Here is a 25,717-nt window from a genome sequence, read left to right as displayed (position 1 = left end):
GCTTCAGACCCATTACAGTATTATAATTATAGCAATTTTCAGTTAAAGTTTCCTATGAAACCTGACAATTGGTGGGAAGCATATTTTACAAATACATTGTTGTTGTTTTTTCCAAAAAACTTTATAGTGGTGTGTTGTGCAATTTAGAATCTTTTCTTCAGATGCCTACTCTCCTTTGACCAAACTGAAATCTGACCACAATACTGAGGTATGCAAATTCACAAAGGGGAAAAAAATAGAGAAATAAACATCATAGAAGTTACTTATGTTTAATGCTTAAAAGTCTGAATGCACAAACAATAATCTACCATTATAGAAGTACTGGTGGTCAATACAATGCATTAGAACTATGTACAATGACACAGTTTAGTATCAAAATCTTTCTACACTGTAGAGTATTACGAAACTGTTAATGACATCAAACACTAAGCACTTAAGACACTATTTTTTGCTACCACATTTGGAACTTCAATGAACAGTCCATTTCAAACTTGCAGCATCAATCCATTTCTAGTATGAAATTATGTAATTTTCTACTTATACAATAAGATTTATCTACACCGTTCTTTTGATTTTGATCCATAGCAGCAAAGGCACTGTACATCAGCAGATCCACAGACTTAAAGATTTTTTTAAAGCATTCAAAAAAAAAAGTCACAGATCATAGTTTAACAGCAACAACAACATAAAAAGATATCACAATGTCTCTGGAACAATGGCACAGCCTGTCCATTTCAGGGACATCCAACTAGGACTTGGATAGAACTGTGGCAAATAAAGCAAGTCCTTCTCCCAAGTGAGAATCCATTCTTTTCTGAACTTCAGTATGAGTGCTCTTGTAAACCCCTACCTCTGAGGTTCTTGCTTTTGTAGTCTGTACATTGGTAGGAATCCATTCTTATTTCAGTGCAGTTTCCAATGAATATAGCAAATATTTTCTGTAATCTCTTGTAACTGCAAAATTGCTGAAAGATGCACATCTTCCTTCTCAAAGAAATGTGGCAAAAACATCCAGAAAAGATAAAGGTGGCTCTCTGAGGCAAGCTACTGTACTTCTCTCTGCAATACAACAAAGAGATATTATATTAAAAAGCCAGGATCAACACAGAGGACATTTACCTTCGCCAGAAGCATTGAAAACAAATCTATTTACAAAACACTACATGACAGCAGATTATTATATACATAAAAAAGGAACCTTATTTTTGGTATATTTTTCCCAACAATTTATTTAATTCAGATATGAACTAAACTAGCCCAAAAAAATCACAGGAAAAATATCAAAGGCACATAATACACACACACGCACGCGCGCACTCACACACACTTATTTATTATACACACATACATACAAATATTGGTTTCCATTTGCAATTATTCTTCTAGATTTTTCAAACTGGTTTAAAAGAGTTCAGTTACAAAAATCTCCTCCCACAATAATTATTTATATTACAGTAATACTTAAGAGGTCTCAACAGGAGCAAGATAAGTAGTCAAAAAATTCATATAAGCTATCATTCTATTTAATGCACTTGTCACTTCTGCATTCCCACCCCTCCTCCTTTCCACCCACCAGCAAAACCTCACAAAATATACAACGCACCTTTCAAACCAAGGCAGGGGCAGACAGCTTTATTTAGTCAGTTCATTGTTAGAAAGTCTTCTTTAAACAAAATAAATACATTACAGCTATAATACATCATTAGAGAATCAGTTCAATGTTAAGTGTCTTATCCCCTCTTCTTCTACGTAGATATCTAAAGTTTGGTATCACAAGTTCTTAATGAGCATTCACAATTTAATAGCAAGTTAGATGGGAGGGGAGGGAAAAAAAACCAATTCCACAACTGTGATGAGCATTGTAAGTCCTCAGTTTGGGAATGGGAAAAAAAAGGAATATACAGCAAAGTGCTACGAGGAAGAGTCCTGTTTCCATTCAGCTTTGTCTCTAATAAATAACTTCATAGACTGTAGCTTTCTTGTCCCCAGAGCCAGTGACAATGTATTTGTCATCCACAGAGATATCACAGCTAAGCACAGATGAGGACTCTTTGGACTAAGAAAAACAAAAGAAAATACATAAGTATAAAGAAATGAACTATTTTTAGTTGTAATAAAATCAGGTGAATACAAAAGACACCAGAGCTAGAGGATTAAATCAGTAGAGAGTTTACTAAGGGAAAGTGCAAACTACAGCTTATCAAAATACCAAAATGTATTGACTCCAAGCACAGCTGAAGGACTGGCAAAAAAACCTCCCCACACTTACCTTACCAGAAGAATTTAAGACAATACACAGTGCAACATAAAAGGAAAAGGAATGTTTTATGCAGTACTACAGAACTGAAGACAACCTATAAAACCACCAATCCTCCACCCTATATGCACACACTTTAGAAACAATGAGTGTTTATTAAATGTTTATATAACTGAATTAGTTTTTGCATGCTTAAAAACAATCCAAAAGCCACCTTAAAAATATATTCCCCTTCTGGAGAAGTCCTATAGAGTTTAACTGGGAAAAAACCAACAGGGTTCTTGAGAAACTTAAGAGGTTTCTACAGAAATCACTCAGGATGTAACAGAGAATGATTATTTAATTGTTATTATTATTATTTTAGTGCCCTCTTCTTAGTGCTTTCCAAATAGAAAAGAAGGATCATTCTCCACCAAAGAACTTACAAGTTCAGGAATAATAAACAAACAGGTAAACAGACAACAGAGCGAGTAGTGTATTAGAAGCACTTCAATGGAACAGATTACAATAGACAATGGGTACAACATAAAAATAGAATAATTAATTTAGATCTATGTCTAGCTAGCTATAGCACAAAATACATATTTATATTTAAAATCTGGAGCCCAACCAGGAAACATCTGGGATTTTAGCAAAAGTTGTTGAAGGTTGGCTGTCACTTCTTCCTAAAGCAGCGTTTCTTAAACTATGTTCCGAGGCACACCGGTATGCCACGAGGCAGTTGGAGGTGTGACACAGAGAACAACAGAGTTCAAAATGGCCACCCTTAAAGGGGCAGACAACCCTTTTTTCCCCTCAACTTTCCCTCTGATTCCCTCCCTCCCCCCTCAACAAAAAAATGCTTGGTGTTCCGCATAAAAAAAAATTAGTGTTTGGTGTTTCTCGGTCTTAAAAAAGTTTAAGAAACACTGTCCTGAAGGATACTCTATAGGAATGGGAGTTTGGAGATGGAATTACACTAGGCAGATTTTCCTGCTCCAGTGCTGATTTTTGGAAGGTTAGTCAGACTATAAAAAGTTTGAGCAGGTTCACTTTTCTGAAAGTGACATTATTCTGCTCCATTAGGCACAGTTAATATTTGCAGGATACTTAAAGAAAAAACGTGTAGAATATAATCGGAAATGCTAACCTTTCTAGAAGACTCTTCCATAAGAGTCAGCTCTTAAGTTTAAGAGTTTTCCTGCTGAATTTAATGACTTTTAAATCTTCACACACTTCACAACATCTTAATGGTGCCTATCTAAACCAAACCTGTTAAGCTGTTTCACTACACAGGATTTTTAAAAAAATGGCGTGTCACAGATATAAGTTTGGGGGGCAGGGAGAATGCTGAGGAGACTTATTCCTCTTATCTGAGAAGCGAGAAAAGATACACAAGTGTTGGAGCTGGTTTTCACTATTTTTAGCAGGATTTTGGATATTCAATGAATGCTAAAGTTAGCCACGTGGAACCTGCATTATATGGAGAGGAAACGGGCATAAGAAACTCAAGACAAAAATAATTCAAAACAGGCATTAAAGCTCAACTTCAAGATAAGGGTCCACTTTATTGTAATGATAAAAATTATTGTAATCTTATTGAGAACAAAAACTTGAATACCTCATTATAACAGTCAAAAATCTTACAAGAAACATAATTAGCCAAAAACACTCATTTTAAAAACTCCTTAAGCTAATAATGGACCTTGAAAAGTGCCCTTTTATTGCACTGTAATGTGTAAAACAGCTTTTAGGAGATTATTACCTGGAATATACTGGCTCCATAAGGTGTTCTCCAGGCATTAAGAAGATTATCTTTTCCAGTGCTTACAAACCATTTGCCTGAAATCAGATTTTTTTTAAATTTATAATTGTTATATATTCAATGAACTCATACAACCCCCCTATTATGCAGAATAGTGATCAATTCATATCTTAATGAAAAAAATAGTTAAACTTATGTCTGACTAATTTAAGGTATTTCACTAAGTAATTTGCATTGAAAAAATCATGTAGAAAAATATTTAATTTTAATATTACACTGAACATCTGATTTTATATTTCCTTGTTTTTATTCAAAAGAGGTTTGTTAGAAAGAAAATACGAGCATAGATGCTATAGCTTACCACAGTGAGCAAACTTGAGTGACAACACACAGCTCTCGTGAAGATGCAATTGATACTTGTCTGGTTTAGTAACATGCAACACCTCAACGTTACTGTTCTCCATTCCTACTGCCAACCATTCACCAGTTGGGCAATACCCCAGTGAGAAGATCTGGAATTAACACAGCGCATGCTTTAGTCAGTAAGGCCATGTCTACAGTAGGAAATTATTTTGAAATTACTAAATTCAACTTAAGAACTCCTGATTTAACAAATTTGAATTTGTGTGTCCTTACTACAGGGAAGCATCAAAATTAGTCCAAGGCAGCTCCGTTAATGTGGATGTGCTACCTCAGACTCAGAGGCCCAGCAGGCACTCTGAGGAGCTGTGGGAGGCCTCTCGAAAGCCAAGTTGCTTGAATTGGTGGCACTGAAGCATCCACACTAAAGTTATTTTGAATTTACAAGTTTGGAATTAGAGTTATTCCTGATGAAAAGCGGAAGTACAGAGTTTGAATCCTGCAGCCCGTTATTCCGAAATAATGGTTTTGGTAGTGTGGTCTCACCGTTTACTAATTTGAACTTGGAGGGGTTATTCCAGACTCAGGTCCTAATGTAGACCAGGGCTAAGGGAAGCCCTTGAAATAGTCAAGAGCTAATTCCTGCTACATTGTTATCACTGTTCAAAAATGTGACACACATTTTGGGCTACTACACAGGTTTTAAAACATGCTAATCAATAATCAGGATAAATTAGTTCATATAAACACAACTTGTTTGGAACTGCATAAAGCATCAAAACTATGAAAGTTACTGTCCTATCCCATCAGCATTAGAAATATGTTTGTAATATCTTTTGAACAAATATCTATACAACTGAAAACTGGTTAGACAAACATTTTAATCTGACAAGTTCCCATTATAAATAGGGCTCTCTGTTGTTCTTATGGGTAAAATATTGACCTGTCAAACTGAGAGCCATAATCTAGAAATAAACGTTTAGCTGCCATTTTAAAACAGTGGAAGAGACTAAGTGAAAAAATTCTAGAAGCTCTTCTTCCAGTCTGTTTTTAAAAAATGTGCTTATTTTATAAAACCACTATGGAATTCTCTAACATGTCAAAGCTTCTGAGAGCGAACCTGTGATGTGAAATCATGCTGTTGTAGCTGTCTTCCTTCTCTGAGGTCCCAGGATCTGACCGTATTGTCCAAACCTCCCGTCCAGAGCTTCGTGCCATCATTAGAAATGTCAATACAGCTGGCTCCATCCGTGTGGCCCTGGAATTGTCTAAAAATGTCAAAAAATAAAACATGTCCACACTCATGGTACAAAGATTCAGTTTTGATTCACATTCATTTTTCTGTGCAGGCCATGCTAGTTGGATTTATTTACTTTAAAAAAATCTCTAGCTCTTAAAAAGTGGCAAAATAATATTTTAGTAGAGCAATTTGAATTTATTTTGAATTTGTAGATAACAGAATGAACTGTGTGTGGAATGCATCAAATAATCAGCCTAGTCAGCATCATGCTTTTTTAAAAAGTATGTTTTAAAGTTCAGATTTGGGGATCTCTGCTTCAGATTGTGACATATCAGGTACTGGGAATGTCATATCTTCCTCAGGGGATTTCAGCATATAATTCTAAATGTACTAGCTCTAAAAAGCCTTACTTACACAGGTTTAATACAGAAAAAAGCCCATTTTTTACATGTATTACCATGCTGTGTAATGTAGATCTGTATCTCTGGGTCATACTTAAGATGATTTACACTGGGGAAGAGAAATAACCAAAATAAATGTGAAAATACCCAAACTCTGTGCTGTTCAAACCCATATCTGAATGCGGTAATTCAGGACCCTCCTTATTTAGGATATAAACACTAGGCATGGTTGTGTGAAACATATTACCCAAAATCCAATTATTCCTGCTTTAGTGGAACCTAGAAGAATCTTAGCAAAGTCAACACGGGCTGAGTAAGCAGCCATCAGATGCCAGAATACAATCTGGCAGCATTAGAACAGGACTTAAGTCTGCTACTATAAAACCCTCTTCAACCTATAAAAAGGATGTGACTCTCTCAAGTTTTTACTATTCTGTCTCCTCCACAACAAAATACTGAAAGGTATGCTGACAACTGAAATAAGAGCACATTAGTAAAATTAAGAGAGAAAAATACGCGCTATTGTTAATTCATCCTTCACAACCCATCAATCCAGTTCTGTTGACCTACCTGACTAATGTCTGGTTGTGCAGATCCCACACTGCAATGTTCCCATCACTACAGCAGGAAAAGCAGACCTTTGAATCGGGGCTGATAGCTAGAGCATAGCAGGCTGGAGCAGAAGATGTCAGCTCTGCTTTTATACGTGGGGTAGGAGCTGCCAGGTCCCAAATGGATAATGTGCTGGCTTCCCCACCGACAATCAAGGTGCGGCCGTCTGGGAGCAATCTGCAGGAACGGATGTAGTTATCTCTGTTCTGTGGAGACAGAAGCCATCACGAGATTACTCATGAGGAAAGGAAAACAGCATTAACATGAGAGCAGAAATCCATAAAAGTATTGTATTCCCTCCTGGTTTTAATGAGCCATTTATACTTATGACAATGATAAAGTGTATTAATGCCAGAAAATTACATGACATCAGGGAAGTACTTAAACTTGATCTACAAAATTCAGTAGTGAGAGCTATTTAATCTTAATTAGCATCAAAATGCAAAGATCTGCACCCAACTCCAAACACTTCAATGTTCCTGCTTTCGACAGCTTTTATAGAAAGTTTCATTTTTATACTCTGCTCATTTCAGTACATTAACCCCTTGATACCAGGGAGTACCAATTTTTAAAATACCTCCTGTTCTCATTGTAATGAGCCCTGCTGCCACCAAGGAGATATTAGGATCATATGTTCTGCACAGTTCTGATGTAGCGGTAATTACATCAGAAAGTACCATCTCATCAAGAAAAGTAAATGACAAGAAAAGTTACTAACAGTGGTGCATCCTGTAAGCACATGCAAATAATTTGCTGTTCCCAATAACAACATAGGAAGATTTTTAAACTGTCAGAATACACACGATCATGCAGCTGCATGAACCAAGTATTAGAATATAAGTTTACAAATAATTTTTAGCACATAAAAGGATATAGGGCTTACACATGCACCCATAAGTGTCAACATTTATACACTGCATCTACTGCAGTGTGTCTAATCTTGCCTCTTGCCTATATAGTTTTAGGAGATTTTAGTTTATCAGGAGAAAAGCATGGGTATTGTAACAAACAGACCGGAAATTGAACAACTCAGCAATACCTGTAATAATAAAAAGAACCTGAATTAAGCTCACCAATCAGCACAAACTGAGGAGCCACCTCAGGGCTGAAGATACTAATTGGCAGGGTTGCCAAACCGCGCCGTCCGGTGATCTGCGCATGCACAGATCGTTCTGCGCATGTCATATCTCCCAAACCCGGCTCTTCTGGGTTACAATCTACTCGCCTGTGGTATTGTATTATTTGTTGAGCCCTGCTAATTGGTCATCATAATGTAACATCCACCTCTGCCACATGAGCCAAATATCAGCTGAATGGTAGCGAAGCCTGGAGCATACTCATTATTCTCTTGATAAGCAGTCTCAGCCACTAGATGGGACAGTACATCACATCCAGTAGGTGTGTGGGTTAGAATAATCCATATTTTAATGCTATCATATCACTCTTACACAATCTGAATATTTTCTCGGTGGCTTTTTTTTTACCCCATCCCATCTGATCGATCTTCACTTTCATTCACAGATGTTCACTTACCAGGCAATCTAGCTGAGAGACAGGGCTCTTGTTCCCAGGGTGGCTAATATCCCAGACTTTGACACACCCCTTTCCACCAGTGTACACGTGTCTTGTGGGGTTGCTGATGGTAACTGCACACACTACTTCCCCGTGATTCAGAGTGTTGATCTGACGAGCATGGCGAGGGATTCCTGGTCCAATGAGGGCATCAGGAGGGAAAGGTACAGGTTGCATCTGACCATCCGCACTTACATGAAATGAATAAGCTCTGAAGAAAGGAGAATGGGAAAGTAATATAATGAATTACCTATCGTAACTACTTAAGAAAAGAGAACATGATTGTTACAAACCAATATTTTCAAATATGGCTGCCTACATTTTCGCATCTAACTCCAGAGTTAGGTACCTAATGCAATGGTCAGATTTTCAGAGGTACTGAACATCCTCACCTTCAATTTATGTTAACAATAGCTGGGAGAACACCAAATACTTTTGAAGACTTGAAATTTTAGATGTCTAAATTAGGGATGTCAATATGTAGACGACTACATGATTAACCAGTAAGACTAGGCTTATTGGTTAATCCTGTCAGCTATACACATTCCCCGCACTGCCTCTGTATCAGGCAGTAGTAGCCTCTGTCTGTGTGGGAGTTCGAGCTCCCTGTGGACAGAGGCTGCTCTGCACCCCACAGAGTAGCCTCTGCCCGCGGTGAGCATGGGCCCACTGGAGACAGAGGCTCCTCCATGGCAGCAGTCCCCCTCCGTGGAGGGTCAGAGCTTGGATCCACCATGGACAGGGATTGCTACCACAGAGCAGCCTCTGTCTGCCCCACACTTTTGCTTCTGTATCAGAGGCGGCAGCAGGGGGCAGCTGATGGAAGCCGATCTGCATGGGGAACTGTTTTTTAAACAGAGGCATCAGCGTGGGGTGATACAGAGGCCAGCATGGAGTGGCGGGGGCTCCCCTGGAGTGGGACCAGAGCACTGGCTGCCACCCCCTCCCCTGAGAAGTATCAAATACTGTGTAACCCCTACAATTTGATGCAGTTACATGATTATTCAATTACATGCTATCTAACATCCCTAGTCTAAATATGAATTTAGATACCTATCCTTAGGCATCCAGTTGGTCTCCACAAAGCAAGTTACTGAGACACAGACCAAATAGCCTTTTATCGCTCAAGACACATGCTTCTGATTTCTGGCATAAGTAGATATGTGAAGCTATAGTTTCCAACCTTAAGCTTGCACATGACTGGGATTGAGCTGTGATATGCAATTTGATATACATACATAGTAAACATAGGGAATCCTACACATCAGAGCCTCCCTAAAGGCAGAAATAGCAGGGAACATCTCTTCAAGCTTTAGGGAATGGTTCAGTCCAAGGGGATAGATAGGGAACTACTCCTTTAGAAGCTTTCATTTATCAACATGAATCTTCAAGAGATCACAAAGGGGAGTAATTCATTGCCTGGCTCTCAATGAACTGAACTGTGTGGAGCACATATCTTTAAGCATATATGTTTTATAGCTCTCTGTGAGTAGATGGACTGAAATCAATGATACCAAGAGTTAAGGTTTTTAGGCCCAACTGCGGACCAGCAAAAAGACGCAATTAATTTGTTGTGGTTTCATGGATATGACAAGCACACATCCCAACTCCTTTTGCTGGGGTCAGGACTCTTACTCAGAAAGAATGTGTTATTCGACTGTCAGTTATGCCACCAATGAATAAGTTACAACAACTTAATTTCCAAATAGTTCCTAGGAAGAACACCTAGATTGTGAAATTCTTTTGTTTGAAGATGGATGTATCAGAGCACATATTACTGGACACAAACTTTATCACATGACTCTTCTGTACACACAAAAGTACCTTTAACAGAGGGTTCCTAATTTCCACAGACTAGCTAATTCTGAATCGTACTTATAAAAACACAGTTGTAATAGTAGAAATGTGAAAACAGCTCACAGAAATATAATTTTGAAGGTGACCATTGCTTTAATTGTTGCATTGAAATTGTTAGTTTAAAAGGGAGCCTTTAAAATTCAATCATTTTATTTGTTAAGTTACACAATGTGCTAATATTACACTGGCTTTGTCAGCAATATAAAAATTCAACCATATTTACATAATCTCCAATTTTCCCTTTTTTATGCCCATAACCACAGAATGTTCACAATTTCTACATCCTAGCTTCTCTCTTTTCTTCTTCTGAGTGACAAATTGTCACTTTGCTTTATGACACTAAACATATTCAAGCAAGGCTCAGGCAGATTTTTTGGTTGTTGCAGTTGATACAAACTTCCTAGTTGAATTAGATTAGATTTCCACTAGCAGATTCTATAGGCACTATTTAGGAGGTCTCATTATTCATCTTTTGTTCAATGCCAACAGCGTGTTTGCTGTTGTACAGTACCAAGAGGAAAGCACCCAACATTCTCTGAGAATTTACATTGATACCAAAAGTGGAACTTTATTATAGCTTTATTTTTAAAAAAGCAATGTTTTATTCAATGTTGGCAAAGTAGCTTTGAGGATGCAGCTGAAGATATTGTCAATGGAGCTATGCTGATTTACACCAGCTGAGAATCTGTCTCTTAAATCAAACAGTAAGTGCTATGAATAATTATTCAAATACATTTAATCTTAAAAAAGATCTGGTGTCATATTACTCATTCCCTCTCTCCATGCTTCATTTCTTACCAGTCCCCTTTTACCACTGTCATAGATCATTAGTAATAGCAATGTTTAACACTAACATAGAATTTTTGCATGTTTAAAGAACTGTAAATATATTACCAATCTACTCAATTATAAAGAGTTGTACGGATATTTTTAAACATACGTCCTAATTTTGAGTCATATACTGTACTGTTCCCTAGGAAAATTGGGCAGTAGTTCAAAATCAAAAAGAGAAGTAGAGGTAACAAGATACCAATGCAACACATTCCATTTCAGACAACTCTCAGTAGAGATAGGTGTATACACCTTAGGTCTCCATCTTTGCAGTCTTCAAATATAGCTAACAATAATTAGTTATTATGGACCCTGTAAATAGTCACTATTATGTCAAGGAATTAATAAAAACATTTGAGATGCAATAAACCCTTTTGCCTTTTCAGTTATTATATTATAGTACTGACTGAAACTTTCTGGGTGCTTTCTGCAAACATCGGGGGAGACCTTGAATTGATACAAAATTGGTATCTGCATCCGCATTTATATCTGCAAAAGTGATCCACAGATATTCGCACACACACTCACGGATACAGATACCCCTTGATCTAAAGTGGATATCCATAAATGTTCAGGCTCTACCCATAGAAAGAAGTTTCTACTTTATAGATCTTACAGTCTATGGCATAAGGTGCAAGTGTACTTCAACACAGAGCAGCTGGAAAAGGCAGCCTAATATGACAAGTAACATTGAAGGAGAAGGATACAATCATAGTACGTACAACTTTTATATATTTAAAATGAAGTCATATGTACCCAAATATCCTTCAGCCTCTCCATTATTAGGTAGCTGATTTGTCTTTCAACTGTGACAAAAAAAGTGGAACATGAGGCCCTTCAAACAAACTCCAGATCATTATGATTTGCATCACTGTTTTTTTCATCCTTCTAATTCAAGGGTATGAAGTTCTTCATGTCTGTGTAATTCTTTTTCCAGGCTCACAGCAAACAAAGCCTGTTAGAAGAGGTCACCTCTTCTGGTGAATTCCATAACATAAAGGATGATTTTGAACTTTCTGATCTATAATTCTTTTTGGTATTTTCAAACAAACAAATATTTCAGCATCCCTTTCTCTGCACACTGCTGTTTATAGCATCTAATGAGTTTGCAAGTGACTGCAAGGCTTTCACATTCAATGGAATTATTTTTATGTGGAGAGGCACAATACAACAGCCATGTATACCAGAGATCCCTTTATAGTGTATTTCTATACAGAGATGGCTCCCCTACTTCACATCTAGAAGAGAAACTCCCTCTCTCCACCAAAGATTCTCTTTGCTTGATGCCATCTGATACCTCTTGGCTGACAGTAGATTTTAAAATAAATCTCCAAATAAGCTTTTAAAATTAAAACAAGGATTAAGCCACTCTCCCTACTCTCTCAAACTTACTTCAGTTCATGTAATAGTATTCAGTAGCCCAGGGGAAATCTAACCAGCAAGGGAACACTATTTCAATAAATGATTAACTGGGTAAGTTTAGTGTTTAAAACTCACGGTTTTCCTCCTGGGATGCCTGTCAGATTGGGAGGGATGCCTGGGACTCGCATGTGATGATGTGGATCAAAACCAACCTGCAGATTTCCCCAAGCAGAACAAAAACATTCATTAAGTGGGAATTCAGTGATCATGAGTTTCATTTACCTCCTCCACAACCTATTCCCCATATCACAAATAGGCAGAACGAGATTTAAACCCTGCATGCCTTTAATTTAACTGGACTCTGCCAACTCCAGACTGCAGGCACGTTAGCATCCCCTAGGGTAAACACTTACCACTGGAGACCTCCCGTAAGCTGCGGCAGCTGCTGCCGCTGCAGCTGCTGCACTCATTTGCGGGGAAATATTATGTAGACCGGCATATGCAGCTCCTGGACTAGTCAGCTCCCCATTCATTCCAGCATGTGGCACAATTCCAAATGGAGCAGGATAGGGACATGGTACCGCCATTGGAGTCCTTAGACCGGAAGCTGTTGGGGGAAGATGACCAATTTAAATAGCTATAAGGGACACTCGGCATTTCAAGGAAGAGAATGACAAATAGAGGCCACAGACAAGAATGCAGTTTGTAAAAGAACTGAAAAAGCTTGAAGCTTTTCCAGAGGCCTAATTGTTACTAACCTAAAGGGTCGACTCCTGGCGGCTTCCCAGGCACAGGCCTCAATCCAGGAGTAGAATTGCTGCCTGGAGTTGGAGCATCAGTCCGTGGAGTTGGGGTATTTGATTTAGACACAGGAGTGGTAGATTTCTCATTCTAATATCAAGAGAAGTAATGAAAGGCAGTTATTTTACTTTGTGGATTCCTAATTAGCACATACAAGATACCATACATGGCAATTAAAATGTGGTTTGATTAGTGAAACCTAGCTCTTCGTTTTGATTCCTAATACTCATCACTGGCAATGCAAAGAGGTGTGTAAAGTGGCTTGAAAGGAAAGGGTGACTGTAGGAATTAACACTAGGAGTCACAGCTTTTCTCCTTTAGGTTACTGATGTGATTCAGGATAAGGTCAATGACTGAAAATCATTACCATCGGACAATCATATTAGCTGTACATGTGAAACTTGTTGGTCTCAATCTGCTCCTGGTGGACACATGTCCACATCACAATTAGCACCTCTGTTGTACTGTGAGGCCTAAAAATCAGATTGACAAGCAGACTGAAATAGTCAACGTCCCCCCTAGCAGTGATCCCTATAAAACAGGGTTGAGGCACAATGATGGAGGTAGCGTACGCCAGCAGTTCATGACCGGCGGCAGGATGCGAATCTCTGCCTGCCGGACCTGGACACTCTGAAAGGCCATGCCCCCAGATGCTAATGAGCCCACCCACTGGGGTTCCCCATATGGCTGCAGGGTGAGTGCCTGCGGACAGCCGGGTGTCCTGCTGGAGCCAAGGCCACAGTGAGGCACTGGGGCAGCCTCATGGTGGCTCCGGTTCCTGCACTGGCGGCCACTATGCGGCCCAGCTGGTGGGGCCAATAATGGGCAGCTGCAGGGCTCGGCCGGGGCCAAGTGCCGCATGGAGCCTGACTCAGCAGGGGCCCTGTTGCCATGGCAGCCGGGCTCCATGTGGCTCTCGGCCCTGACTCAGAGCTGCAGCAGAGCTCAGCAGGGGCCCGGCTGCTGCGGCCCTCACCTGGGTGGGTCCAAGCACCACGTGGAGCTCAGTTGCCACAGTGCTCAGCAGGGGTTCAGCATGCTGCAGGCTCCACGCAGCCCTCCCCACATGGAAGAAAGCACTCTGTGCTCAGCTGGTAGGCAGCAGGTGGGGGGGAGGGAGAACGGGCAGGCACAGGCAGCCCTGGGGGGGGGGGGGTTAAGAGAAGGGGGGCTGACATTGAGGGGCACTGACATCCAGGATGGGAAGCTGGCACTAGGGGACTCTGGGGATGAAGCTAGTAGTGAGGAAGCTAGGGGGCAGGGCTGACGCTGAGGACAGGGCAAATATTGGGGACTGGCAGCGGGGTGATCTGGCAGAGGGGGGACTGGGTACACTGGAGCTCTGGAAACAGAAGGATGCAACTGAGGAATTTGGGACAGGGGACTCTGGGGTCAGTGGATGGCACTGCGGGGGTAGTGGAGGAGATAGGGACTCTAGGGGTTAGGGCTGGTACTGGAGTCCGTGGGGGTTGGGGCTTTTTATATTGGGGACCGTCAAATCCATTCACAAACTTTTGGCTGACCGGCAACATTTTATTTGCATAGATGCATATTCATAATGAACATGCAAATTTTTTTAAAATAAAATGTTGCTGGCCTGCCAAAAGCTTGTGAATGAGTTTGCCAGTCCCCAGTATAAAAAAAAAGTTTGGGAGCCACTGGAGTAAGCAATCTGGTACAGGCACTACTGTGGTATGCCTGTTTGGTGGACAAACAACAACTTCTGCATGTAAACCTACGACTCCAGCACCTTTCCTGAGTACTACAGTCACCACAGAACTGCTTTAAATAATGACGTGAGAAGTAGAAAGGTACAGATATGCAGGAATAGTTACAGTGCAGGTCAGGAACGTGATAAACAATGGTCAACAAAAGAAGAGACCTTCTCACACACTCCCAAGTAACCCTTTCTTGCATTGTGATTTGTGATGCAAGTCAAGGAGGACTCTCATAAATGACAGACAGAAAATGAAAATTATGACAGTTGTATATAGCCTCGTCATCCAAACAAAGCTACCAATCAAATCATATCCAAGCTGAAAGTACTATAAAAACCACAGTACAAAACATATATATATCAAGGAACTTAGGTATGCTCTCTTTTTTTTATCATCCTCCGAATGACATATTTCTCTCCTCCCTCACGTGAAAAGTTACCACAACACAGACACATCCATCATCTATTTACATTGATAGTTTAATAAACCCTTCTCATTCCTTTATATGCAGCCTCAAGTTGTATTATGTCCCATAGTGATTTACAGATCCCACTAGATATGCAAATATGATCTGGTGGACATGCACATTTGTGTCCTGCTATAGGTCAAGAGTGCTCAAAACCACTTACAAGGCTAAGTTCTTTGGATTTTGAGGAAGGAGTACTGCTAGAAGATGCAATAGAGGCTGGGCTAATTGGTGCATCTTTCTTAAGGAGTCGGGTCTTGTCCAAGCCATTCTCTCTTGGAGAATGTGCTGGGCTCCCTCGAGGGGAAGAAGGATCCTATAAAAGAATAACATGGGTTAGTGTAACATGCTCCTACCTATTCAAAACACCCATCTATAGTAATTCAGGCTTTTGGGGAAGACCTCTAAATAAAACATTTAGCATTACTGGACTTCATAATTCATTTGGTTTGTGTGATTTAAAAATATATACATATAACAAACAAATACAAGAAATACTTAACGTTGTATATTGTTAATCGTATAAATATAATGATAATGCCTAGTACAAAGTCATTAAGAATTACATTCTTCATGTCACAGATGGGGAAACTGAGGCATCTAAAAGGCTAATTGCCTTGTTCAAGGTCAGTGGCACAGCAAGAACACAACACATACAGTACACTATACCATAGCAATGCCCTATCTGCTTTAAAATGTGCAAGGTATGATTGCATTTTTTAATTATATAAAACAGCAGAGAGAAGCTCTTCTGAAGAAGTGCTGCTGTTATAAATAATATTTTAGAACCAAGACAATAAAAAGATGGGGCTGGATTTCTTTAGAAATTACAAGCCACTTTGTGGAGGAATACATCTGACCTACACTGAAACTTAAAATGCACTCTATTATTGTAAGGCACAGGAAGCAGTGTTAACACATACCTCATTTGAAACATCGACCACCAAGTTATCGTCACTCTTTTCACCATCACTGTCCTGCAATGACAAGTCAAAATTATTAAAAATAAATATCCACAGGTCTGTGGTCTCTTAAAGAATAAAATATCTAGCACCATAAAGCATCACATAACTGTTCAATATTTCCTATTTCTTTGGTCCTATTTAAGTTGATAAAGTTCTTACATTATGTAGAAGTGCTTTACATCTCATTAAACCCATTTTACAGAAGGGTAAAGGAGGCAAAGAGAGATGAAGTGACTTACCCAAGGTTACACAGAAGAAGACCAGATAGAAACCAAGTCTTCTGAATCCCAGACAACATGATGCATTGCATTTCACATGTTCTGTAATTTTAAAGGGCCAGATAGTGCTACAACTCGCATTCATGCTCAGGACCAGTTACTATTTATCCATGGGTGGTGGTTGTTGTTTTTTATTAAATATGATGGCTGTGTCTACATTGGCACCCTTTTACGGAAAAGGGTGCCAATGTAGACACAGCCGATGTGTTTGACACAACTACAAAAACCATTTAGATTAGCAATACATCATGCAAATGTTTTACTCACATAACGAGTTGCTATTTCTTTCTCTTCCGTTTTCTGCTTTTTGCTTTCTGAAGAGTAATCTGTTGAGTTCCTATGCTTCTCTGCTGTTCTGAAACTAGCTGATGGAGACACAGAAGAGCTCTGAAATTAGAAGGGAGAAGGGGAAATGTGACACATGTACACAATCTCATTCTGATTGCTCTCAACAGATAGGGTGGTGGGGGAGGTGGTTTTGAGGCCTGGATAACACTTAGGGATTTAATCAATGATCATTAACTAATAAGATTCATATTGACACTCTGCATAAAATCATTGGCAGAAACTGCTGTATAAATGATAACTTACTGCAGCACCAAATAGTTGAGGCCCAGAATGACAGAGATCTGGGGATGTTTACAAATATACAGAGGGTTACCATGAAAAACGAGGAAGGAAAATAATGGGTCCAGATCAACCCTCAGAAAATAGATGAGAGTTTGATTAGGAAACAATGCCAAAGCTATACTGGCTTTGATGATTTTACCTATAGCTCCAACCAACCTACAGCAGTGGTTTTGATCAGAAGGGTCAAAGCTCAGAAACACAGAACAACAAAGAAACTATTGCTAGGTTTAAAAGTGACACTGTCTCAAAGGAAATGGGGTAGTTGTTTGAGGAATCCAGGCAGAGACAAAGGCTGGGGGCATCTGAAGAAGGAAAACCTGCCTAGAATACTTCTAGGGGATGTTTAGCCTTTATATAAGATATCTGCAGTTTTGCTGTAGCTGTGTTGTGCCATGATATAAGACGGGCAAAGTAGGTAAGGTAATATTTTTATGGGACCCACTTATCTTATTACCTCACCTACTTTGTCTCTCTTTACAGAAAATGGACAAAATGTGTAGACTGTTTTAAAATCTTCTCTCTCTGCTTTGTTCCTGTTAAAAACACACATTTCTTTTGTTTTCAGAAGGCTATTTTGTCACTATATGCCACTGGTTCTCAGCATTTTGTACTGGTGACACAACAAACCTCTGAGAGAGTGTGAGCCACCCTATAAATGTTTTTTAAAAAACACTTTTTAGTATATTTACCACCCTTAATAAATGCTGGAGGCAAAGCGGAGTTTGAGATGGAGGCTGACCGCTCACATCTCCCCAGGTAATAACCTCAAAACCCCCTGGGGTTCCGGCCCCCAATTTGAGAACTCCTGCTATATATCATTGGCCACAGACCCCTGAAGGAAAGAACTGCAAGTGCCCATATTTATCTGGTTCTACAGGTGTTCTGTAGTGCAGGGTCTGGTCAAAGACTGGGGAGGAATTTCAAATTTCTCCTCAGATACATAAAGGTATAAGGCACAACTGTTGACGGGGGTACACTCAGAGACCAGAAAGAGGACACAAAGGTTCAGTCAGACCTGTTGCTGTGAGTCACCTACTAGAACATTACATTTTACATTTAAGGGAAGGGAGGTAGGGTGGAAAAGGAAAACCATTAACTCTCCAGTGATGCATTAACTTCCTATAACTCTTAACTCTATTCTGCTGATATAGGCAGGAAAAAAAAACCCTCAAGAGTATTGCCAACATTTAGTGGAGACAGACTATATTTTGATATACATAAGAACATTAGAACGGCCATACTGGGTCAGACCAAAGATCCATATAACCTAGTATCTTGTCTTTTGACAGTGGCCAATGCCAGATGCTCCAGAAGGAATGAATAGAAGAGGAGATCCATCCCCTGTTGCCCAGCTTCTGACACACGGAGACTAGGGACATCGTACCTGCCCATCCTGGCCAACAGCCACTGATGGACCTAACCTCCATGAATTTAACTCGTTCTTTTTTGAACCCTATTAAAGCCCCGATCTTCACAATATCCCCTGTCAAGGAGTTCCACAGGTTGACAGAGTTGTGTAAAGAAATACGTCCTTTTGTTTGTTTTTAACTTGTTACCTATTAATTTTGTTTGGTGGCCCCTAGTTCTTCTGTTATGGAACAATTAAATAACTATTCCTTATTTACTTTCTCCACACCAATCATGATTTTATAGGCCTTTATTGTATCCCTTTTTAGACTTCTCTTTTCAAAACTAAAGTACCAGTCTTATTAATCTCGCCTCATGACAATCATCCCTTTCCTGAACTTTTTCCGACGTCAAGATATCTTTTTTGCAATAAGGCAACCACACCTGCACACAGTATTCAAAATGTAGGACAACCATAGATTTATATTGAGGCAATAAGATATTATTGGTCTTATTCTCTACTCCTTTTAAAAAATGATTCCTAACATTCTGTTTGCTTTCTTGACTGCTGCTTTGCACTGAGTGGATGTTTTCAGAGAACTAACCAGAATGACACCAAGATCTCTCTTTCGAGTGGTAACAACTAAATTAGTCATCATAATTTTATACGTATAGATATACGAACAAGAATGTAAATGACGCAGCCTGGCGGATTCATTTTTAACAGGCTTGATCCTGCCAAGTGTTAAGCACTCTGGCTTTGATGCTGAAAAGCACTAAAGCACATGGTTAACTAACTCCCTAGGGTTTTCTGGAATCAGAACTGATAGATAGAGCCCTGAGCAAATACAAAATTGCTGTCTGCATTTGTATCCACAAAAATTAGTTGCAGATATCTGCACTGACACCCACAGATGTGAATACTAGAGATGCAATAGTGAAGTCGATTAACCGATAAGCAAAAGTTTCTCAGTTAATTCTATAGACTACACGCACCCCCCACGCCACCAGGCCAGGAAATTTTTTGTAGGCTGCCCAGCAGGCTAGCTAAGTCTTGGCTTGTGCCGGGTCCAGGACCTACCCTTGCTGCAGCTCTGCATTTATAGTGTACAGGCAGACCAGGGAGACGGGGAGCAAAGCCACGGAGCACGCCCGCAGCGGGACAGCTCAAGCGCGCCTGGGCTGTCCTGCTGCGGGCATGCTCCAAGGCTTTGTTCCCCGTCTCCCTGGTCTGACCAGCAGACCAGGGAGATGGGGAGCAAAGCCTCGGAGCACGCCAGCAGTGGGACAGCCGCGGCGCGCCTTCACTGTCCCGCTGCCCGCGTGCTCTGCGGCTTTGCTCCGCGTCTCCCAGGTCAGCAGACCAGAGAGACGGAGCAAAGCCGTGGAGGACTTGGGCGGTCCCGCCACCCCCGTCTCCCTGCTCTGCTGGGGGTGGGTGCAGCTAGTGCTCTCCCTCCCCCCCTCCCCCCAGCAGACCAGGCTTTTCTTGCCTACCCCTGGGGTAGAGCAGCACCCCAGCTGCTCTGCCCCAGGCGTCCCCAAGTCAGCCGCTGCTGAAACTGACCAGCGGCTGACTACAGGAAGCCCGAGGCAAAGTTGCTCTGCCCCAGGCTTCCTGGAATCAGCCGCTGATCAGTTTCAGCAGCAGCTGACTTGGGGACGCCTGGGTTTCTTAAGTTGAATCTGTATGTAAGTCGGAACTGGCGTCCAGATTCAGCGGCAGTTGAAACTGATCAATTTCAGCAGCGGCTGATGCCAGTTCCGACTTACATACAGATTCAACTTAAGAACAAACCTACAGTCCTTATCTTGTACGTAACCCGGGGACTGCCTGTATTCGGAGTAGGGTTACCAGATGGTTTCAAAAAAAAAAAAAAAAAAAAAAAAACTGGACACAATTGATCTCAGATGGGGAGGGGGACTGGCCAGGAGGAGAGTAGGGGAAAGCCGAGAGGGGAGAGAACTGGCCGGTGGGAAGCAAGGCTGACCAGGAGGAGGTTGGGGGGAGTGGGGCTGGCCAGGATAGATCGGGGGGAGGAGAACCAGCTGGTGGGGAGTGGGGCAGTCCCGGACACATGCAGATCCTGGGGTGCTGCCCGTCCCAGTCCAGCCCCGAGGATTGCATTCCGCTTTGGCCCTGCCCCCACCCCCTACTGTGTAGTTGCGTGCTGCTTGGCTGGAAGACATGCTCATGCAGTGTGAGCATGTCTACCAGCCAAACAGCACGCAACTACGTACCGATACTCATGATAATAACAAAACTTACTTAGAAAATACCAGACATTTATATGTCCGGTATTTTCTCAATTTGTTTCCGGACAGAAAGCTCAAATACCAGACTGTCCGGTTCAAAACCAGACACCTAGCAACCCTAATTAGGAGCCAGGTGGGCAGGCAGCCTGGCTCGGTTCTGGCTTGTGCTGGGTCCAGGAGCTCAGACCTGCCCCTTCCTCCCCCCATGCACAGGGGCTGCTGCTACTCCACGCTGAGTCCTCTGTATCAGAAGCAGCAGCGTGAGGCGACAGGCAGCCAGACCGTGAGAAGAACCGTTTTAAAACTGGCTCCCCTCATGGACTACCACCCCATGAAGGCAGCAGAGTGGAGTGGTAGGGGGTCCTCAGGGCTGGGGGCAGAGTACACTGGCTGCCACCCCATCCCTGCAGAACTATAGAATAGTCAAGTAACCGATAAGAATTCATAAGCATAATCAATTATTCAATTAACCGATATTTAACATCCCTAGTGGATACCCTTGGATATAAAGTGAGTATCTGCAGAGTTACAGCACTCTATTGATAGGAATGATGAGAAAAATAAATGTTTCTGTTGTACCATCATTTGATGACTATTTGTCCACCTATTTTATCTAAAAATAAACAAAAACAAATACACACACCATATTTGATCTATTCTTTCGGCATTTCCCCTCCTTTGTACTGTATCCAGTTTTTATTTAATTTTGGATCATGTCCCAGATGGTATATTAATTTTTAAGGGTCGCCCTCTGAAAATCTGACATTTATTTTAATACTGACACAAAAATAGAATTCAAGCCCAGAAACAAATTTATATTTAAAAGAGTTTTTTTCCCTTATTGCTGATTTTTTCTTCAGTTCATTTATTAGACCATTAAACTTTTGGTAAGGCTCAAAGAATAGCTAGCCATAGAACGTATCTGTGCATGTTCTGCTCAGACTGCAGAATGCTTTCTGTAGGCCTGAACACTGAAGCCTATCTTAAGCTTATTTCCCTACTATTTCCAAACATTTCTGACAAAGATGCATCTCTGCTAGAGGTAGCAATGGTTGGAGCACTGATATAATCAAGATACGGGCAATCATTGGGATGATAAGCTTCATTATGTCAACCATTGTAAGAGCATCTATGCTAGGTTTTCTGAAGTTGTCTCAACAGAAGCAATGAAAAGGAATAACAATTTTAGAACTATAACAGTAGAGAATTTTTAGCTAAAAAGTCCAATGTAGACATTGTCAAAAAGATGCAAGTCTTATTCCCATCTTTAATTAAAATTCCCCATATTGGAGTTGGCCAAATTTTCTGTTAGAACAGTTTCCTGATGAAAAATGAAAAATTGAAATTTTTCCATTTGAAAAATCTGTTATGAAATATTTCATTTCAGGTTAGTCTGACCCAAATGCGAAAATATGTTTTTGAACTAGCCCAAAACATTTAGTTTCAAATCCATTTAATACAACATTAAACTGCATTCTCCCAATTAGTGCATTGCCTTATGGGAACTATACTGTGGACCCCTGTACTCTTCTTTCCATCAGGGTCCCTACAACACTATTTCCCATAATACAATGTGGTGATCCCTGACCAACCTCTCTGCAGTGCATCTCAGGAGTCACATGACTGTGTGCATCATGAAATATGTAGTCCAACCAGAGAGTTAACTTTTAGAAGGGAGAACAGGTCATCAGACTGCTGAACTAAGCTCCTATATATAGGCCAATGCATTGCAAAAGAAAATACAGTTTATTTTTAAACTGACTGAAAACGACATTTTTTGGTACATATAAACAAACCAAAATGAAACATTTTGATTTTAGGAATGTCAAAACGTTTCATTTCATTTGAAAATGTCAAAACATAATATGATGAAATTTCTCACTTTAAATTTTTCATAATTTCTATTGCATACAAAGTTCTGAAATTTTGACATTTTGTTTCTATCTGAGATTTTTAAAAAATCCAACATTGTAATGTTAGCATTTCTCCTGGGATGTAATTTACATTTTGTTCAGCTGTACCCTATACTCTTCAAGAAGAGTTTTTTGAGTGTACGAGTAAAGCAGCATCAGGATAAACATATGCCCAGAGTAGCTTTTAATGCATTCTGACACCACTGGTACTTCTCATACTTCAGTATTCTTAAAACACTGTGGCTCTGTTTCGTGACAGCACTTAAGCATGTGATAACAGCGCCCTACTCAAGAAAGCACTTGCGCAAATGCTGAAATCCCACTGACTTCAATGAGAGTTTAAGCTATGCTAAACGTTAAGCATATGCTTTTTTTAAAAAAAAAAAAAAGAAATGCCTTTTTGAATTGAAGCCTTCCCTACCAAATTATTTATAGACTTGATTGAAATTTTTTGATTTTTTTAGGGGGTGCTGGCAAAAATTTCCCCTCTATTTTTCACAGGTTCTGGTTATTTACACATTCACGATATTGGAAAAAAATATAAATTTGAAAAGCTAGCATAGATCATAATCACTGGTGCATTTTGAAATATTAAAGGGAACATTTCATGAGCACCATCAGTGAGTAGGGTGTACACAGATCAAATCAAATGCAACATGTTAATAAACATTAGAAATCAACCCCCCCCCCCCCCCCCCCAGTGTGCATTACTCCACTGTGTAGGCAAACTCTTAGGGTACGTCCACTCTAGGAGGTTTTGTCCACCAAAAATATGCTAATGAGGGACTCATTTGCTTGAGTTGCAATCTCATTTGCATATTTTCTGCCTATCCGTTTTTGTGCAAAAAGAAGCAGTGTGGATGTTTTCTTTCTGAGCAAAAACCCCTTTCTCCGCAAGATCGGTAAACCGTTTTTGGGGCATAAGGATCTTGTGGAAAAAGTTTTTTTTGCACAAAAAGAAAACGTCCATGCTGCTTGTTTTTGCGCAAAAACGGATCGGCAGAAAATATGCAAAAGAGATCACGACTCATGCAGATGAGTCTCTCATTAGCATCTTTTTTGCTGAGAAAACTCATAGTGTAGATGTAACCTTAGTATTATCTACTGTTGAGGATTCCCTTTGCAATATAAGCCGTAAGAGTACTCCCTTACATTCATATTCACATAAATCACAAGCTGCAATTAGAATTACATCTAAAGAATCAGAGTAAACTGCTGTACTTATTTAAATAGAAATATTTATTTTCATAAATTAGAAGCCACATGGTTTCATTTTTCTCAATATAGTTAACCTTAGTACTGCAGATATCATTTTAATCTTTGATTTTGCTGCTCAATAAAACTATAATTTAGAGTGCCCTATTAGAATGATAAAGTAGTTAATTATCACCAGCACTTAAAAGATGATCACCATATTGGGCACTGGGCCAATGCATACTGTTTAATGGCATAATTGCTTTAAAGTCCAATCAGTACTTGGTACTAAAGTGGAAAAATCCTAGGCAGCCCCATACAATGTAACTCTTTTGGCTGGTGATACACAGAGAAGCACTGTTACAGGCTGGGGACTGACTGCGTAAGCAGCAGTTTGCCAGAAAAAGACCTCAGGATTACAATGGATGAGAAGCTGGATATGGGTCAACAGTGTGCCCTTGTAGCCAAGAAGGTTAACATCATATTAGGGTGCATTAGTAAGAGCATTGCCAACAGATCTAGAGAAGTGATTATCCCCTTTTATTCAGCACTGGTAAGGCCACATCTGGAGTACTGTGTCCAATTCTGGGCCTCCCATTACAGAAAGGATGTGGACACATAGAAAGTCCAGCGAGGGCAACAAAAATGATTAGGGGGCTGGAGAACATGACTTAGTCAGGAGGAGAGACTGAGGGATTTGGGCTTATTTAGTCTACAGAAGAGAAGAGTGGAAGGGGATTTGATAGCAGCCTTTAACTACCTGAAGGGGGGTTTCAAAGAGGATGGAAGGAGGCTGTTCTCAGCTGTGGCAGATGACAGAACGAGGAACAATGGTCTCAAGTTGCAGTTGGAGAGGTTTAGATTGGATATTAGGAAAAACTATTTCACTAGGAGGGTGGGGAAGCACTGGAATGGGTTACCTATGGAGGTGGTGGAATCTCCATCCCTATAGGTTTTTACATGCTGACTTGACAAAGCCCTGGCTGGAATGATTTAGTTGGGATTGATCCTGTTTTTATTAGGAGGTTGGGCTCAACTTCCTAAGGTTTCTTTCAACCATATGATGATTCTAAGATATAAGCAATAGTGTTGACAGACAAACTTTTATTGGAGCTATGCTGGCACAGGGTTTACAGCAGGGCTACTCAACTTTGGAAGCTCCGGGAGCCACGATGATACTCATAGCACGTGCCGATGGCCGCAACTTAAGTGTGGTTGCATGCACATGCAAAAATATGCAAATACCTTCTTTCACACTGACGGGCATGAATACAAAAATTAAGGAAAGACTACACAACACGCAGGCCCCATTTAAGTCAGTTCTGCTGATATTAATAAAATGCACTATTTACCTGATTTCCACTCATACGTCAGCACTTTTAATGAGAAATGACAGTCCAGAAATTTAACTACTAAAACGCATTTCAACAGAAGACTACTATTGACTACTTTTGTGTTTTAGCTCCCACCCACGGGCCGCAAACAAACAGGCTGTGGGCCGCATGTGGCCTGCGGGCCACGTGTTGAGTAGCCTCGGTCTACAGTATTGACATAAACTTACTTCTTAAAACTGCCACGAACATTTCCTAGCCACGGTGCAAAGAGTTTTGTCTTTCCTTTACACCATAAAAAGAGAAGGAAAATGAGAAAAAAAATGAATATTTTACTTTTCTTTCAACCCCAAACAAAAATCCTGTAATTTGCCTGTGTGATTGGATGTGTATGATTTTGCACAGTTTTTTTAAGGCCATTTAGCTGGTCCAGCTTTGGATGTTGAGCAGAAGATCAGGAGCATGAGGTTATTACAAGGTAAGGTTTCAATTATGTTCTTGGGCGTAAGCATGTAGCTTGACACTTTTTAGAAGAGAAAATGAAGAAAAAGTTCCCAACTGAAACTAAGAGAGATCAGGGGG

The 25,717-nt window shown here is 40.3% G+C and overlaps 1 protein-coding gene across 6 annotated transcripts in view; it reads right to left on the bottom strand.

Moving 5' to 3' along the window:
- Positions 1–253: 253 nt before the first annotated feature.
- Positions 254–25,717, bottom strand: part of LOC102460994 (TLE family member 4, transcriptional corepressor) — a 133,106-nt gene continuing 107,642 nt past the window's right edge. For all 6 annotated transcript variants that reach the window (XM_075931744.1, XM_075931745.1, XM_075931746.1 and 3 more), the window contains 13 exons: positions 16,732–16,851; positions 16,145–16,198; positions 15,385–15,537; positions 12,995–13,127; positions 12,650–12,843; positions 12,372–12,448; positions 8,148–8,397; positions 6,573–6,820; positions 5,482–5,629; positions 4,363–4,513; positions 4,002–4,078; positions 1,604–2,056; positions 254–1,059 (listed from right to left, as the gene is read on the bottom strand). In XM_075931744.1, the coding sequence (XP_075787859.1) occupies positions 1,949–2,056; positions 4,002–4,078; positions 4,363–4,513; positions 5,482–5,629; positions 6,573–6,820; positions 8,148–8,397; positions 12,372–12,448; positions 12,650–12,843; positions 12,995–13,127; positions 15,385–15,537; positions 16,145–16,198; positions 16,732–16,851 (1,713 nt within the window). In that variant the 3' untranslated portion in view covers positions 254–1,059; positions 1,604–1,948. The remainder of the gene's footprint in view (positions 1,060–1,603; positions 2,057–4,001; positions 4,079–4,362; positions 4,514–5,481; positions 5,630–6,572; positions 6,821–8,147; positions 8,398–12,371; positions 12,449–12,649; positions 12,844–12,994; positions 13,128–15,384; positions 15,538–16,144; positions 16,199–16,731; positions 16,852–25,717) is intronic.

The sequence above is a fragment of the Pelodiscus sinensis genome, chromosome 6 (genome assembly GCF_049634645.1).
Source record: "Pelodiscus sinensis isolate JC-2024 chromosome 6, ASM4963464v1, whole genome shotgun sequence".
Lineage (NCBI taxonomy): Eukaryota > Metazoa > Chordata > Testudines > Trionychidae > Pelodiscus > Pelodiscus sinensis.
The sequence above is the reverse complement of the archived record's forward strand: the minus strand, read 5'-3'. Positions and strand labels throughout refer to the sequence as shown.